General features: G+C 39.2%; 1 protein-coding gene across 4 annotated transcripts in view; it reads right to left on the reverse strand.

Moving 5' to 3' along the window:
* The window catches only part of LOC100710773 (guanine nucleotide binding protein (G protein), alpha activating activity polypeptide, olfactory type), a 53,270-nt gene that overhangs the window by 19,579 nt on the left and 14,156 nt on the right, over nucleotides 1-19,535 (reverse strand). For 3 of the 4 annotated variants that reach the window (XM_019348238.2, XM_019348240.2, XM_019348239.2), the window contains exon 5: nucleotides 10,757-10,854. In XM_019348238.2, the coding sequence (XP_019203783.1) occupies nucleotides 10,757-10,854 (98 nt within the window). Of the gene's footprint in view, nucleotides 1-109; nucleotides 191-10,756; nucleotides 10,855-19,535 lie in introns of those variants that run through there. The other variant, XM_025900046.1, reaches the window with a different exon arrangement.

The raw sequence follows: 19,535 nt of genomic DNA on the forward strand, positions 1-19,535 counted from the left end.
ATTAAGAGAAAGTATAGTCAGGAAGTGTATATTCTCCCTCTCACACGCACGCGCACACACACATATACAGAAACACACAAAACCAACACAGAGGCGTTTTGTGTCTCACCTTCTGCTACTGACCTTCCCTTTGTTTACAGCGCATTGCCGGGATACTCCCTTTGATTCGGCTTCGCACACGTGACCCTAGCCAGTTTCTGCTCTGCAGTGCTGCTGCTAAAAATAGCCTCAGCTTGCCCTGGCTCCACAGCTAGTTTACATAAGCTCTAAGGGGGTGGGGGAGAAAAGGGAGCGACATAGGGGAGAGAGAGGAGGGGGAGTCTCAGTAAAGAGAGAGCGATAGAGAGCGAGGGGGAGAGAGGAGGAGTAAAAAGGGGGAGGAGAGAGAGAGGGAGGGGATGGGATCTATGGACAACCATTCCACAATCTCTGAACAGGGAACCTGCAGCGCCACTGCTGTCCTCCAGCAGACTATGCCTTTACACTCCTGGTCAACAGCAGGGTGTGTGTGTGTGTGTGTGTGTGTGTGTGTGTGTGTGTGTGTGTGTGTGTGTGTGTGTGTGTGTGTGTGTGTGTGTGTGTGAGTGTGTGTGAGTGTGTGTGAGTGAGAGAGAGAAAGGTATTTGTGTATGTGTGTGGTCAGCGCACACAGTAACAGACTCACAGATAACCGCCATTCACGAGGCTCGCTCCGTCTCTCTGCTGGACGTGCATTTTAACCCAAAAATAAAAATCTATTTATAGCCTCCCCCCCAAATCTTTAAGTGGAACATAAGTTCTCATCGTCCTCTGCAGCACTGCTTACACTGAGCTTAAAACCTCCATAGTGATGATTTACTTTTTTCATACTGTACATTACGACACAGATTTACATGTTAGACACTTTAGCCAAAATGTATATCGGGTGCTATGGAAATGTGTGGTGTTTCTAATGTGATTCTCCTCAGGCTAAAAGAGGCTGTCAGAGCCTCTGGTCTCTAGAAACAAAATAAAAACACATTGGCAGTGTAGCCAATCTTGTGACATGTAGCATGCAACGCTGGGCAGCTTTAGGCTTTCTTAACAGATTTCAAATGTCCACTCAGGCTGGGTGTTTGAATCTATAACTCAACGAATAGACAAAACAATTAAGTTAGAGGAAAACTAAAATCCCAGGCACACATAGGGCATCACTTAAACATCTTCAAGTAAAAAGGGGTTAACACACAGACACACATACACACACTCTCTCTCAGGGAAAAGGCTTGGCATGTGTTCTCATGTGCTCCACAACATCCTCTCTGCTATCGCTTTCTGGCCTCAAGAGACGACTGAAAAGAGAGAGAACGGCTCGGTCCCACAGGGGGCTCTAACAACCTTAAGGACAGTGGTTTGTGTAGATGGTGTCCCACCGAGGTTCCAGCAGATCTGATTCTACATTTCAGTGCAAAACCACTCCTTCCTTTCCCTCAAATAACTCACAGATACAGTCAAACACAAACACGCACAGTTCCATAGTGCGTCCTTTGATTATTCCTCAGTCAGCTGACAGGAGGGTCATCTGATTTTAACAAGCGACACAAAGGTTTTTGTTAATCTGGATTATGGTCTTATATGACTCATTTTATGTACAAAGTATTTAATTTTTTTAATTAGTAATGTAGTGATAACGTAAATGAAGTTATTGCAAAAAACAGAGCTAGAAGAGTTTTAATAAACTTGGTAAACAAATTTTAAATGGTTTCAAACAAGCATTCATGTCTTAAAAAAGAAGGGGAAAAAAGTTCTAAAATTACAAAACGGAAAAAAAAAAAAGATAAAGACTTAATTTTTTTAATGCCTTTAAATGTTCTTACCCGAACAACAACGTGTGCTTTTTCTATGGCCTGTTTGGTGGTTGAATCTAACATAATGAGGAACATTTGTTTGGTTGTTTACAACTTCTGAGCTGGGAAATAAAAAGAAAAGAAAAAACTCTCACCATAACGCTACCAAAATGTTCCTCTTCCTCATTCATTTCTTCCTCCAGTCCACTTCCTACCTGCCAACAAATGCTTCTCTATTTTCCCATTAAAAGAAAAACTACTGTGCCGTTGGGATTCAACTCTGTCGAATTCTGGCCTGATACTGTACTTGAAATTAAAGTCAGGCCAATAGTTGATGTTTGTTTATATGTTTAAAAATTTTCATATTTCTGTCTGACTCCAAGTACATGGGCTTTAAAATCCCACCAAATATTAATATTGGTGTGCACCATGCACACAAGAAGTTTACAGTTGTCTCAAATTTCAAACATGCACACGCTACGAGTTTGAAAACACAAAGGCAGCAAAACTTTAAACTGTGATGCGTCCAGTTTCTTGTACTTTTCTTCTCACTACACAGTGTGGCTAAGGTAGAAAGCTGAATCGAAACAAATGTGGATGGTGGAGGTTAACTTGCAGTAATATCTGTCAGCAGCAGTACGTTAGCCTCAAAGGCAAAAATATTTACCACTGCCTAACAACACTGCTAATCCAGGACTAGCGGTGTATGTGAAGTTGTGTTGTTGGCACATATCACAAATCCTCTTCTCAACAGCCCAACTGACAGTTGTAGTAGCTTGTTGTTTCAAGGCTGCAGTTTCAAACTTTCATTTCTGTCATTTCTTTCAGACTTGCTTCTCTCATTGGCTGTTGTTAAAATAATCATAACTATGTGGATTTTAAATCTTTAGACTGTTGGTGTTTCTGGAAGTTTAAGAGTTCTGTAAATCCTCACACAGCCAGCTTATCTAGGTTTGTCATCAGCACTGACAAAGGTCCCAAACCACTCCGCTGAATGACGGGACAGGTTAATAACGCCCAAAACTCCTGAAGCCAAGTCAAAAGAAGAGCTCCAATAATATATCAGACTAATATTGGCAATGGCCAACCCATCATCAGTGGGATTGTGCAAAGAAAAGCTTAAAAACTTCAAAACAAGTCTATTACATTGTTTGTAAAGATGATTTCTTTAGAAAAAAAAAAAGAAAATATAAAACACACAAAACAAATAAAGCCTGGAACATGTATCTGGATCAGCAAGAAGGTTTTAGAAACACTCATCTCAGCCAGAAATTCAAACATTACAAGTCAAAATACAAGTCAAAGTTGATGCAACAGCACAGATAAACCACCACTTGTCTCTTTTGGTGATAGGCTGACATCAATCCATATGACCGGCAGCAGAAAATACCGCTGCACCTTTAGCATGACAAGTTCTTACAGCCATCATGCTAACAGACTCACAAACCTCATGGACTGTGGTGACAGACACAGATCAGAAACATAGCTTTCATCCCGTGTGAAAGAAAATATTCATAGTGTCAGCGTCATACTACTTAGATGATGGATAAATTTAAACTGTGCGAGTAACCCGAATATAACTTATGCAACAACAATCCATACAAATCAACAGAGTCCGTGAAGGTTTAACAGCTTCCAGGGGGACAAATGTTTCTTATGTGATAAAAACAACTGATCAGAATAAAAGTTCTTACACTAAAACATAAATACAAGTAGAGTCATTCAGACTCATCATTATAGGCGGCACATCAGATCAACTAAACTTGCTTGAATTCTTAATTCAAGCAACTTATTGGTGACACAAAAAAGCAGCAGTGACATGCAGCCAGTGTATAAATATCGCTCTCTCTGGCTCTTCCATGAACAGAAGAGGCTCCTTATTGAGGAGAGCCACTGTTTGTGAAGCCTAGCCCCTCTGTTTCTGTAGGGCCTTCAGGGGCCGGGGCTGGCTGACAATGCCAACCATTCTTAGCACTTTACAGCCCCAGATGACTGTGTCAGTGGCCCCCAGGCTGGTGGCAGAGTCCCGTGACCAGCGCTAAACCCCAGCCCCAACCTCAGCCCCAGCCTAGTCCAAGAGCAAGATCAAGCCTTAGACTTATCCACCCACAGTCAAGCCCCATCTCCAGGACTCTGCCCAGCTGTGCCTCTGCTGTGGCCATTTTCACAGCACAACATCCTAACCTGATTAAACATGCACCACATGTCAGTCACAAAAAAAAAATCCCAGTTTTAAACCCAAGAACCTGAAGCTGAGTTCTGAAACTTGCTTAAATTTAAAAAAAAAAAAAAAACAAAACAAAAAAAAACTGCTTAGTCAACGCAGGCGTTTTCACATAATTAATAACTAATTCGCAATTATATTAGCAACTAATTAGGATTTTTTTTTCCTGTTTTTGTACTTTTGACTTAATGGATAACAATTTAACTCTGTTTCAGTTTAAGAAACACTAATGACCTTAAAAACAAGCTGGTATATATAAGTATCACAGACTGTGGTACAAAGTCAGGCTGTATTATCAAAAGGTGACTCCATCATTTTCCATTTACAGAATAACTAACATGCACTATGCTTACATATATTTACAAATATAAATGTGAGTGTCTATGTATTATTTTAAAATTCTAATATAGCAAAAAAAAAAAAGAAAAGCATAAAATCTTAACTATACCTATATCAAACCATCTCTTTATGAACTATATCTTTTGTTGCTGTTAAACCATCTAAAAAAGATTCAGATTCCTTTTCATTTGAAAGAACACTGGCCTGTTGTTTTTTTTCATAATCCCCATGCTGAATCTCTTAAATCATGCCCCTAAAAAATATATTATGATCATTTAAAAGACTAAAAAAAAAATAACACGAACTAATTTAAAAAAAAAAAAAAAAAAAAAAAAACTGAAATGAAAACAGAGAGAAAAGAAAAGAAAAACAACAAAACAAAACACAAAACTATGAAACAATGAGACATTACAAAAACCCAACTCAATTTGTGAACTATAATAAACACACAAATCTTAGCATTAAATTATTGTGTTCCTGTTGAGACAAAGTCACCAGAGGAAGTATATGGTTGGCTGCTCTGAGTTTGTGGTACATTTATAAAAAAAAAAAAAACAACTAAGGCATCTCAGGCTTCATCCTCATTGCAGGAATAAGCCCCAACTTGTTCACAGCCAATTTACTCAATACCACCACCATCCAGTGCAGCTCTCCTCTGGCCCAATCCTGTTTGGCTCCTGCAGCCCAACATCCCAGCCATCATCATCAAGCACACTAACACAAGAGAGTTTCATACCAGCCTAAACAGCATCTAGCACTGGTATGATGAATCTCAACATATTATTTGTGCCATGTTTTGTGTCATATTTGCTGTGGGAACATTCACCACAGCAGCAGGCCTGGGAGTTCAGATTTGCGTGTGAAAAAGTGTTTGATTTTGCCGTTGACACATCCAAGGCATTGCGATGGAACCAGCCTGCCGCAGCTGAAAATAGCTCATAATCAATCAGCTGGCAGACACATATCTGTGCTCTTAAAACGTATAAATGTGCAATGCAGAGGCCAAATCGATGGGTGACAGGATTCCAAAAACATCGATATGGACATGCTCTTTGGCATAACAAGCGCCTGCCATCGGCCCGTACTTATTTCCTGTGCCTCTGTCCGATGGGCCATCCAGCGTTAGGCTGGCTGGAAAAAAATATATCTGCCAGTGGTGCAAGGTCTGTGAAGGACAACACAGATGAAACAGAAGAGGTATATAATCCGCCCTTGTAAAATCTAAATATGACATCTAGCTAAATCTAACCAAAATGTGTTCTGGTGGCATTGTTGCAAAACCACAAAGCGCAAAGAGTGACAATATGTTCTTCTCACAAACAGCTACATATAGGTTATTTCCTTTTTGCTAAACCTGCATAGTGACTGATTAGCGAAACTAATTGCAATCAAGATCAAAGAGTCACCAGCACAGCCCCACTAATCAGCATGGTGTTTAAATATAAATAAAAAGAGAGTAAGATATGAAATAAAAGTCATGACGATGTGTTTTTATACTACGTGAGTGTTAAACTTGTAATACAACTTGTGCTGACGTTTTCCAGGGAGAATCTTAGTATACTGCTAACATCAGAGGTAATAACCATGAGCAGAAAAACCTGCAAATAACCAAGTTTAGATTCTCCCATCATCTGAGGAACTGAAAACTCAAGTGAATTACTTCAGACGGCAACGTCCCCACAACTGTAGGACAACCCGCATGATCTGATATCCCTGTGGCGAAGTTGTTCCCACATCATCACAACAATGTTGGTCCAGGATCAACACTGCAACCAACCAATTATATTATCTGAGAATTCATTTAGCATTAGCTGAGAAGTTAGCTAATACTGTTAAAAACAACAACATAAATGACCCAAATGTAACTAACAGCAAAGCTAACCTGAATATATACCTATTATATTGAATTGATTAATAAAGTAAACACTTTAAATGGTTATCATCTGTTCCAGGAGAGAGCTTTTTTCCTTTTTCCAGCATATTCCAAAGTTATGACATCACAACAACATGATGATGCAGGAACAACACCAGATACACCAGGACAACCCTGTTGTATTCGAGCAGGGCTAATGAAGCTAGGGTGTTTGTTAGCTTTGGTAGATACCATGTATGCCTCATGAACTGTGGAAACTGTGGTTTGATCAGGAAGGGCGTCCAGCATATAACTCTCATATCTAACATGAGAACCTACCCACTATGACAACCACTTGTTACAAGGGAGCAAGACAAAATAGCTTCCTTTATATACTGAGTGCATGTGTGTCACTCTGTGTTCATACCAGTGTATGTGCTTCAGTGCAGCTAAATTCGCTCCGTTTCTGTTAATCCATTACATCTGTTTGTGTCACTTCTACTCTACACTGCATTTTAACACAGCCAAAAATCACATTAAATCTCTTCTCACATAGTTTTCTTTTCCTAGTGTCAGTCAACAAAACAAGGTGAAATATTGACTTTAATGCAGCCATCAGAGTCAATATTTCCACCAATATTTTGACCACAGAGCGAACAGAGGCGAGCCATTTACCAGGCCGCTGCTCTACACCGCTGAAATCCGGATTTCATAATCTCAATGCAGTCTGGCAAAAATCTAAGCCTGTTCTGAGAATGAAACTGTATTCACACTTAAACCAAAGTGTCTCAGCTCTGTATAATGTGCTGCACTAATTAAATTGGCTATTTCTTTGTCACTTATTCCTCTTCTTAGGGGCGGGGCCAGCAGCCATTCCAGTTCAAGTCAAAGCTACCCTCAAAGTTCAAATATCTATTGTGGGAAAATATGAGGCTAACAATAATATCCCATAATCTACCACAATAAAGTGGTAGATTATGGGACCTTTAAAAAGCAAAGCCTAAACAACACGAGACATTCATAAAAAAAAAATAAAAAAAATACTGATATCAAAACACAAACATTGGATTTAATACACCCAGTCTCCAACAGAAGGACCTATGCTCCCTTTCTTTTAACCCAGTTGGCAGCTGAAGCAGTCTGCCACGACTTCCAGGATGGTTACTCAGAACAGTTCGTGGTCATAACAACAATAGGTGTGCATGTGTATATGTGTGGTCCTTTACACAGACATGTCTGTTGCCATGTAGGACAGAGTATCCATGAGAGTTCATACAGAGGTTAGAACCGAGAGGAAGTAAGTGAGAGGCTGTGGAGTCTGACAATTTCCAGCTTTCAATCAAAACACACGGCTCGGGCAACACAGGGATACTGTGAGGTTTCTGCTGAAAAGCAAGATTTAGGAACATGGTGCAAAAAGCCTAGCAGTTATCAAAATGGGTGGACCATTCATTTTATTTTCAAGATTTAATATTTCTGTTTATGTCAAGTAAATTTACAGCACCACAGTTAGATTATTACACAACTTTATCTTTCAAAGAAAAAAAAATTCTGAGATGAAAAGTCACAAAGCTTTAAGTTTAACAAATAAGGTAATGTTTAATCTAAAGATTTTATTTTGTGATAGACAAAACAAACAGTAAAGCGGGGGCGAGAGATGGGGAATATAACACAGCAAATTGGCCTGGGGCGTACTCAAACCCATGCCGCTGCAGCCTTCGGTACATGGGGCACGTGCTAGAGGGGCGCCCCAATAATGATTTGTTGACCAAACATTATTGTATAACTGCCCAAACAGGAGCAGAGAGGCAGAGATAGGAGGATAAAATGACAGGCAGAGGAGAGCAGAAAGAATGAATGATATTTTTGTGGGGGAGGAGGATGAAAATAGAGAGGAAAAAAAAAATCTGACTTCAATCATTTGGCAGTATTTCCCCCCCCTCATTCAGAAGAGTAGATGTAGGACAGAAAAAGGCATAGCAACCAAGTTCAAAATCAATACACACACCAGAGAAGTCACACATGAAGCACTGAAACACTGTATGCTTTTCATTGTCTTCATTTTACTGTGTTAATGTTTGCTCATGTCACAGGACAGCTGTATTATCAGCGCTCGGGCTAGCTGCAAGCCTCAGTGGTTTCAGTTATGACAATATTCCTGGAGATTTCAACATTCAGAAGCATTTGCAGCATTTGTGACGAGGAAGTAACAAAGATCTGAAATGTTTATGGTACCACGATATTAAATGATGTCACCATGACACTGGGATATGGACTAAAATAAACACAACATGCTCTTCTTTTTTTTTTTTTTGCGCTGCCCTACAACACGCAGACTGACTCAGAGCAGCAAAGACAAACACAGGCCGTGTGGACTGTAACAGCTCCACCTTACAGATTCATGTGACTCTCTAACCATCACCTGACTTTTTCTCTTCTTTCTATGGACGCTCCTCACAGGCAGGGGAACAACAACAAAAGTTACATTAATGTTCGAGGAACAGAAGATATTTAGGGGAAAATTAAAAACTCTCTCTACACTCCAAACATATGAACACACTAACAACCAGTCACTGATGTAGCCTGCTTGTGACCCAGAGTTATTAGTTTTGTGTCTTCTAATGCGTTTTAGCTTTGAATTCAGTTTGGCTTCAGTTAGTTTCCAGAGTGGGCTTGCTTGTTCCAGTTTTTGTTATTTTTAGTCTTTTCAATTATAAATATATATTTTAAGGGACGGGTATTTAGGAAAATTGTAATAGATGTAACATTAACACACCACTGTAAAGACATCCTAAGAACACTTCCTCTACATTTTATATTAATTCACTTTGTAAGTTCATTTATTTATTGTTTTCCTATCAAGGTTTTTTGGGGGGGGTTCAGTTAACTCACAATGTTTTACCACACCTAGATTTATTTTGCAGTTTAACTTTAGTTAACTATAATGACCTCGCTTTGATCGAACCCTCAGAGATAAAGGGAGCCAACCTTTGGGATGGGAGGGGACTCCTGAGCCCACAGCATGTACATATCCTCATATTTACATGTGACTCCAGAGGTGAGTCAGAGGGGAAGCAGAAAGAGAGCACTGTAATCAGTGAATCCTTTTGCATATCCAAACTTCCTTTTACAGGGAACAGAGGGGCCCTTCCCAGTGTACAACCAGCCCCCTATGGTGGCCCAAAGTGCTTTAGGAGCCATAAAAACAATCCGGGACTCTCCTCAAAGTCACATCAGTTTCAGCACCCTGCACACTGCAGTATCAGTACTTACTACATCTACGGTTCAGCTGGACTAAGATCGTAGCTGCTACACTTTACACTGTTATTTAGTGAACCAATCCGAAGGTAGATGTTTGCTTTACTTACTTAAACAGTTGAAAAATACTAGCTTTAACTAGAGCAGGGATAGTGGCCTAACAAAGGGACTAATCTGGCCCATCTAATGGATTGGCAAAATGTTAAAGTTGCTATTAAACAAGACCTAAATGCTGGACGGTATTTGGAGGATCACTTCATGAGAGCCCAAACTGTTCCTTTCACGTCTACATCATTGACATTATAGATGTCAATGTCATTATAGACAAAACCAAGGAATGAAAAAAAAAATTGGGCATTTTTTTACTGTTATTATTCCATTCAATAACAAAATTCCTATTTTTTTTAACTTTGTTTTTTCCCAAATTAAGAGAAAATCTCACTTTTTTTAATTATGTGAAAGAGCTGCCAACTAATATGTTTCTTAGAGCACAGTTAAGCCAAAGCCCACCGACAGGTTTCTTTGATTTTCTACATAAGTATTTCTTTCCGATTATTTTTCTCAAAACTGCACATCTCAGGCTGTACATCAGTTTTGCAACAATAACAACAACCACCACCACAATAACGACAACGATAACAATGAAAACAGAAGACTCTCAGAAAGTTTCAGCTAAGCTACTTTAGCCCAAAAAGAAAGAACTGATTTAGAGGCATTTAATCAGTTATAGATTGCAGGAAACAGCCGTCTAGCCAAGACCAAATTTAACTATATGTGGTTTATGAGCTAAACTGAGTTTGACACCCCCGAACTGGAAGATTACACCATCATTACCTAATTACAGTTTTCAATAGAACAGCTTCAATAAATTTAACACTGGGGCATTTTAATACAGGTCAGACCAGGCTTTGCATATTGCCATGGAGAAAAGCCAAACACACTGATATGAGGAGAGATATGCTGAATTTTCCAATGGACAGCTACAACTCTTGCTCAATTTGCCACACCCAGAGTAAACATATCTTAGCCACATTCATATACGACAGGACACCAACAGACACTGCAGAGCTTTCACCTCAAAGGCGACAGGAAAAAAAAACCAAAAAAAAAAAAAAAAAAAACCAAGGGGGTAGACGTAGCAGAGATTATAATTTGCAGGATGACAAACAAACCAGGTCCTTTATCCTTCCCACTTATAGCAGCACAAACTACCAAGTACATAAAAGCATGTGTTCATGAAGTGAACTCCGTAAATGTATTATGAAAGTTTGAACTCACTATTGTGCACAGTCGATGAGCTGGTATTCATTGGACCTCTCAAAGCATGCTTTCACTCCTTCGTCGTCCCACAGCTTCTTTGCGTGATCAAAGAACTCCTGAGGGGGATTAAAAAAATTTTTTTTTAAAAAAGCAAGAAAACACATCAAGAAAACCATTTATATACAAGTACATGTACAGTCATATGAAAAAGAAAGTACAATCTCTTTCAGTTCATCTGGTCTTCAACAAGTCTCATAAATAGGTACAAAACATGGCACATTAAATATTATTTATTTAATAAAAACCAAGACATAAATGAAAGAGCAGTGTTGGAAAAACTACGTGCACCGTCACTGTGTCTATAGGAATTAAGGAATTAAGAGTAAGTAGCAGCCAGGTGCTCCTAATCAAACGCACTTGATTAACTGATGACTATTAATTGTGAGCAACTCAACAAACGCAAACATTTTGGCTTTTTCGTGGCCACAAGCATTTAAGGATGCTGCCCAGCAATCCAGGAAGGGTTACAAGTCCATTTTCAAAAATATAATCCTTCCCAGGGAGAAAGATTATGCACAAGTTGCCAATCTTCCCAGGAGTGAACGTCCCAGAAAATCCACCCCAACTTGAGACCATGAAAGTCTCAGAGAAGTTGCAAAAATCCCATGAGCTACATCTCAGTCTCTACAGGCCTCAGGCAGCATGTTAAATGTTAAAGTTCATGACAGTAGAATTAGAAAAAGACTGAACAAGTATAGCTTGTTTGGAAGGGATACCAGGTGAAAGCCTCTTCTCTCTAAAAAGAACATGGCACCATGGCCTAGGTTTGTAAATTTGCATCTGAACAAACCAAAGAACAGATGAGACTGAAGTGGAGAGGCTTGGCCGTAATGCACAGCGAAAAACCAAACAGAATATCAACACAAACACCTCATACCAGTTGTCAACCACAGTGGTGGGGGAGTGATGATTTGAGGCTGTTTTTTTTCCCAGCCGCAGGACCTGGTCACTTTATAGTGATTGAGTGAACCAGTGATGATCCATCTGACAGCTAGAGCTAAAGCTGGGCTAAAACTGCGCCATGCAACAGGATAATGATCCCAAATGGCCCACAAAACAAGAATCAAAGCAATGGCCCGAAGTCCAAAACTTAACCTGAGTGAAATCCCAAATTTCTTGACAATGACATAAGAGACTAGTAGCATCACATGGAAAATTATGAAAAAAGTTCATTGCTAATAAAGGTGGTTCAACGAGTAAATGAATCATGGGGCGGACCTAGTTTTTCACACATGGTTTCTGCATTTTTGCTCAGTTAAATAAATAATAAGACAGTGTAATATATCACGTGTTATTGTTCACCTGAGGTTGTGTTTAAATAATTTTGGAACTTGTAAAGGACCAGATAAGTTTTTTACTTGTATATCATGTCCTGATACATACATTTTTCTCTTTCTTTATATTAAAAGAATAGAAAGAGGTTGTAATTCTATCCTCTATGACATTTTCCAAATGTTCTCATGTTATTTCTGAAAATCCAACTCTTTCTAGTCATGCTGCAACCCATGCATGTTATTTCCTGACTTAAAACTTATTTAGCCTAGCTTTGGGATACCTGTTGGGATACCTTTGCGTAACCTCCAGTTTGCAAGAACAACATTCTCCCAGCAAACATGAAAGCACATAAGAACAACAACAACAACACGTTGCGGGTGTCCACAGCTCTACGTGTCGACTAATAACAAATACATTCACGACCTTTAGCTTTGCGCCAAAAACAGATTTCTTAGAATCAGTTTCTACTGCTACACGTAGCAAAAGCCCAACCCCGTCTTTAACCCTTTTCATTTTGGTGCTGTAAGGTAATGTAAGGTAAGTAGGTCATGTAAATACCTTCTGATATGTTTTAGTTCTCCCCTAATGGACAAGACTTGAGAGAACAATTTAATAAAAAGAAAAAAAAGAAAAGAAATGATGACTCAGATATTGGATTACAGCGCTATACTTTTACCAAAACTGACATTTAAATGTTTAATTACTGAAGTCCAAGCTAGTCCGAACACTGCTGTGTCACTGTAGGGGTATGAAGTGACAATTTATGACATTGGAGGGTAGAATTAAAATTGAAATAATATTGGATTGATGCAATCATTTACTGTAAATCATTTCATTACCATTTCATTGGTATTAATTAACTGTTAAAAACCCACACCATCTGACTCCGGCTGCATATTTGAGGTGTGAGAGTTCATTTCATTCCACTTGGCACCATCAACAAAACAATATGACTTCCTGGAGAAGCTATCACGTAGCCATCAAGCTAATTCTGCGCAATGAGAGCGGGGATGCTGCTGGCTGAGTGTATTCACTGATCACCGTGTCGTCCAGTGTTATTGCGCTTTGCATTCAGTCAGGGCTTAAATGACCGTCATTACATTACACCTGAAAATTTAAAGCAGGATACTGCAGAGACTTTTGGGCAAGAAAAAAAACAACAACAACAAAAAAAAACCCAATTTTTTTTTTTTTTTTTAAATAAATAACCACTTTGTATAAACCATCCATCAAGAAAAACATTAAATCACACAAATCACTAAACTGAAAGGTACAACAACAGTGCACACACACTTCAGCCAGACCAAATAATTTTCTTCCATAGCTGGAGACAGTTACCACGAAATGCAGGAGCAGAAAAGAATTTCTCACTCAACAACATTTCCTACATAACTACTGGACATGATGAAAACAGCAGGCCTCCTAGTTTGTTAGATCTGAATCACACCCATACAAAGATATGCACCATATATTCATATCCACGCTTCCAGTTTTGGTTTTCTCTTTTCCCCCTAGTGTGTGTGTGTGTGTGTGTGTATATGTGTGTGTGTGTATATATAGATATATATATAAGAAAAATTGGTTGGGTTTAACATACTCGAGCTAAATGTTTTAGGTTGGAAAAATAGCTATAAAAATAAAAAGTCAGGTAAGAGTCTTTGAGCACATGCACCCCCCCGAAAGTCTGTTGTGAGCCAAGAAAATCCTTAGTTTCATGTCCCATCTTACAACCTGTTGCAACAAAGAGGACAAAGTTTTAAACAAACAACATCTATATTAGTCAATTAAGAGATTAGATGTTATATTGGGAGGGGGGTTACACTCACTGTCACAATAGAAACGACACAGTTCAGCCCTACTGTCACTCTGAAAGGACTGCTGTGGTATCTTAAGTTTTCATGTTTAAATTACAAAACTACAAGATGGCCTTTAAAGAGAAGAGAGGGTCAGAGTGAACTTAACTGTTATGTCTCTCTCCATTTCATTAAGTCTGTCTGACGTTATCTATGTCCTCCCGCTATTCTAAGTCTAAAAGCAACATGAGAACATACGTCTTGCATGTACGCAATTTTGCTTTCCCATTCAATTCCTTGATCCATGTTTATCCAGGAATTTCTAAACTTAAGTGTAGGTCCTCTAAAGTACATAAATATAACCTGCACTTCTGGTGAATGAAATCCATCCATCTATGATGTAAATGCATAGTTTCAGTACTTCAGCTAATGAGAGAAACTCATCAATGACTTTAAGACACTTTACAGGAGTCTCTGTTCGATCTAGACAGAGGTGATTGGGCTAATATCCCTATTCGTTGCTTGTCCACATGTCTTTGAAATGGGCTCCTACTCCAGCATGGAGGCACCACATGACTCTCTGCGCTCAGCACTGGCTCTGCGCTCTGACTGGAGAGAGGGTTAAAGTAGCCCCGAACCAGAGAGAGAGGGGGAGAGAGAAAGGGAGAAGGGAGGCTGATAAATGATCACATGCTCCGGGAGATCTCCTCTCGGCAGATCCGGTGATTCAGTTAAACATGGAGTGGGGGGGAAAAAAAAACAAAAAAAAAAACTGATCCAGTCCTTTTGTTATACATGGCCTTACACTTAAGGTTTTTCCTCACTTGTGCCTTTGATAGACTTCTGATGCCAAGCTGTTAGCTGTTATATCAAAATATGCAACATAACACATTGCACAACTGTGGATCTGCTTCCTGCAGCACACAGTTTACCTCTTGAACAAAAAAAAAGAAAGAAAAAAAAAGCAGCCATATTTGCTTTTTGGTCTGTGTTTGCGTTCACCTCGGTTTCAGTCGAAATTCAACCCCCAACTGTACCAGTATCAGTAAGACAACACTAGTGCTGGTGCAGGTCTCATAGAAGAAACATTAAGGGGTCTGAGACCCTAAAGAAAGGCTCAAAAAGGCTGGTGAGTGCTGAAGCTTGATGGAGGGAGGATGAGGGGTGGAAGGGGCAATAAGGAGGAAGGGAGAAAAGAAAAAAAAAAGAAAAAAAGCAGAATATGGTCCTCAGGGCTCTTTTCCACAGAGGCGTGTGACACTAGGTCTTTGAATAAATGCAGTGTGTGCTACAGTGCCCTACAGAGGAACTGATAACACAGAAAGAGACCAGGAGGGAATTTGCTTAAACACAAGTTTTTTTAACCCTTTCCTATGCTCTTCCTCCCACGCCACTTCCACTCCCCCCCCCCACTCTATCGCCAGCCTGGAGATACTGATCATTTCTCAGCCTCTCAATGTTAATAAAGTTGGAGTTTTTGTGATGTAATCTGTCATACAGGTCAGGAAGACCAAGAACAAAATGGCCTACATCTCACTTAACTCATCAAAATAAAGCTGTAAAGCAAATGGCTTGCATCTTCCGTCGCATGGGAACACTTAAATTCCTTTGGGTTACTTTATACATAGGCCTTTGACCTGTAATGGCAAATAACCTCAAATCCTTCCATACATAGCCAGCCAGACAACCAGTTGGCTCCTCAGTCAGCCATCGTCACCACATTTATTGAATCTTGGTATATCAGTGTTAGATAACTGTGCACAGAGAGGCCTGACTTTGATGGGTTACCTCAGTAAAAGAGTGCAGACAAATTTAGCCAAAAAAAAAAAAAAAAAAAAAAAGTGAACAACTGCTCAAGACTGTTCTTCATTTTCCAGGGCCCGGCTCTAAACTAAACGATATATAGAGTGTTTGCAGTCCCGGCCCAAGCTCTGTAACAACCTACCCGAGGAAATCAGGTTTTTGGTGTCAGTCACCTCCTTTAAGTCATATCTTAACCCATGCTTTTATCTGATACCTCTTCTCAACTTGACTTTTAATTTCCTTTTGAACTTTGTTTTATTTCCTAAATTTTGCAAATTCTGTTATTGTAGGTTTCCAATTAGTAACTATTACAACTGTGCAGAGTTTGCTTTGTTTTGCTGGTCCTGTGAGGAACTTTATAACATGAAGTTCTAATACAGTAGCTATATAAATAAAGTTTTTTATCGTTATTTTTATAAGATATTAAAAAAAAAAAAAAAAAAAAAAAAAAACATGAGAGAAGGCCTCCAGGCCACCTTTTGCCTCTCTGTAAGGATCCTCAAGTGATCAATTGGAAAAACTTCCAGGACTTCCCATGTTCCACTATAAAGATAACTACAATGGAAACTGCCCTTGATGTCTGTAATGGGGAAAATGTAAAGCACAAAGCAGTTCCAATTACTTATACGAGGAATAATCACAGGTTTGGCCTTTAAACTGATATAAGATGATATTAAATCATGTTACACACTCACTGACAGTGTTCCACAAGTTGAACCGAGGTAAGATATGAACAGTGCATCCATACAGTAACTCTGCTCCAGCTTAAAGAACAATAAGGTTTACCTTTAAGAACAGACTGCAAGATATAAAGTAGCATATTGGAGGCTTGATCCATCAGGGTGTAAATAAGTAACATTAATATATTTCAAACATGTCTAACAGAAATAAAACTACACAGTGCTAAACAGAGACCGGGGCTCATTTGAATTTGCTTCACTTCAGCTGACAGACACTGTCAAATGGCTAACGTTGCCACCGCAGTGGCATTTGTTTCCATTTGCATAGATGACCGTTTGTATCCGTGCAGTCCTTTCCATGGGTCTACTGTTATCCAGGGCTAAAGTCGGAAAAAGTTTCCCCTCCTGCTTTGATTATTAAGAGTAAAGGACACGAGAGCCGAGCATGTCCACTGAAATATGGCATAAATAAAAATGTCTCTCAGTTTTACATCAACATGCAAAAACCATACAGGATGATATCCATCAGTTAACAGAAGCAACGTCAAAATTTCCACCAGCAATACGTCCAACAGATCGTGACACAATGCGACCACAGCTCTGTAGCTTGTCGCCTAATACAGTTGCAACTGCGAAAATCTTCCGTCTATGCCCTGACAATGATATCAATATATAAAACCCAGTAAATTTAACTGTATTACTTGATAAACATAAACCAAAACAACAACAAAAAAAGTCATATGGACCCAGCCCATGGTGTCAAGTGTCAATGATTAAAAGACAAACGGAATTTTGGTGGCATTTTGGTTTACAGTGCACACACAAATTAGAAATGGGTCGCTTTTTACCAGCATGTCAATGATACGAATGCAGTAGGTCTGAGATTCCCAAATAACAGAGAGGAAGATGGAAAAGATTAAATGATCTGGAGAAAACTAAGTTTGAAATAAGCACATTTTCAGGTTAATTTGGTGCATGTTATTTTTTTAGCAATCACATCTTTACTTATTAATTAAGGGAAATGTAAGAAGTCAAAGGTTATTGTCTACCACTTCTCCACAACACAAAACATGACATCATCTGTCCAAAAATATGCTTCCACGTTTCAAACCGGCGCCAACAGATGAAAGCCACAGGTTGCCGATTGGCCGTGTTCCTGCACTGCTGTATTAGATATCACGCCTAGTGGCACTAAGTGACAATGTAGTGGTGACACTGACGGCACAAGTGAAGCCTGAGACCGATGACAAGCACAGACGCTCCAAACAGAGCCATGTTGTTCCCTTTGGCCTGGCCGGGCCTGGGAACTCAACGCCGACTCTCCCCACGGCCCCGGCCCTCACACAACACAACACCAAGACTACTGCAGGCACTCTCACTGTGGGCCCCAAATGCCTTTAATGGTTATTCTTGTAATGTCTGAGCTTAGCACAGTTGCAAGATCCAAAAAAAGAGCAACTTATTCCAAATAGCTTCAACATTAGCAATGAAACCTTATCAGAAATTCATTGTAAAAAACACACAGCCAAGAGAGATCAAACCCACAAATAAACTTATGTTCATCTTGTCTTATTTTTCCCATATAACTGGCAACATTTTTAGAAGCTGAAATTGTACAAGGACCGAGAACAGCAGTAAAAGTTTACAGGGGAGAAGCTCGAAGTGAGCAATTTGTTTTTTCCTAAAATTAATAGCGCCACTTGGGTCTAAAGGTACAGGAATGCATACAGAAATAGGAATCAATTTTAAGACTTCTTAATAAGGACAAATGGATACCAGTTCCACAGGAGAACAATACCAACTGTAGCAGTGTGATGTAGTTTTATCTCTTTGTATAACAACTGACCGTCTATCGCGTGAAGAGTTGCCTTAACTTATTCTTAACAATAACACTGTGGGTGGTTCATCATGCCCAGTGTCACTAGTCTTTGGACCAGAAGGAACTGCAAAGATAAAAGACTCCACGGGCAACAAAGTTTTCCAAATATCAGCAGAAGGTTGATACTGTTTTAGTCATTATCTGGAACTTGATTGCCTTAAATCCCGTCGTCTCAAGTTAAAGTTTCTGAGCACATCTTGAAACCATTTCAAAACTCAAAAATTGGAGCCATATTCTTTTACTATTCCCACATTTCCTCATCTTTCTAGCTTCTTCTTCTCCTCCTCCTGTCATTGTTTGTCAACGCAGGATAATAAAAAAAGAAAAAAGAAAAGAAAAAAGATTCTGACCAGAGAAATCTGAATCAGGTGATGCTCCGTGCCATCGTTTCAGTTCCAAGGATTGGTGTAGTTTAAAACCTTTTGGGAAGCTTTGACAGAGGTTAAAGTAAACTTTGCTCAGTTTGAATAGCATTATTTCACTTAAGCAGTTTCCTGTAAGCTCCCCAAATACACAGGAAAGGGAGAAACTAGCATGATTTTGCTTGACTCTAACTTTGAGCTGAAATCAGGATAGAGCAAAGGACGGCTAATAGCTATACATTTATTAATGTTTCACTGCGTTTATCTCAGTCCTGTTATTTATTATTTCACTAATACATACCAATGGAGTATATTTCAATTCTTGAATGCATTTGCAGCTCCTCTACATGCCTCCACCCCAGAGTATCCAGGGTTTTTTTCAGAATTTGGAAGAACAGCACACAGAGTAAGTAAACTTTTAGAGTTTAAACCTCTAATAAAGGTTCCATAACTAGAGTGGTATTCCTAGGCTTTGTATTATGTAATTCGTTTCCAATTTGCTTTAAAATTTTCCCATGTCTGTTCTACTTTATTTTAGAAACATTAGAAACCTTGTAATGGTGTCCGTTCTTGGTCAGGCCTCCATGGAAAAATAGATTTTAATCTTTAAGGGACTTCCTGTTTAAATAAAGGTTAAATTAGAAAAAGTCATCTAGCCTGATGTTGCCTTACGATTCCCAAATTCTTCCTTAAAGTGAGGATCACAGCTTATTTCCAACTTATATCGGCAGATACTCAAAGCCAAGGTATCAAATCGGAAGTGGAAGTATAGAAAGTTGGATCAGGGCATCCACAGTTAGGACATATGTAAACTGAAGACCTCTGACAAGTAAATATAAAACTTTAAGACATTTCTTGACCTTACTTTTCTTTTTAAAATCTTTAAAAATTCCTAAAGACCCTCAGGAACTGTGGTTCCTGAAATTTCACACCACTGGTTAAAAC

Source organism: Oreochromis niloticus, linkage group LG18 (assembly GCF_001858045.2).
Source record: "Oreochromis niloticus isolate F11D_XX linkage group LG18, O_niloticus_UMD_NMBU, whole genome shotgun sequence".
In the NCBI taxonomy this organism is placed as follows: Eukaryota; Metazoa; Chordata; class Actinopteri; order Cichliformes; family Cichlidae; genus Oreochromis; species Oreochromis niloticus.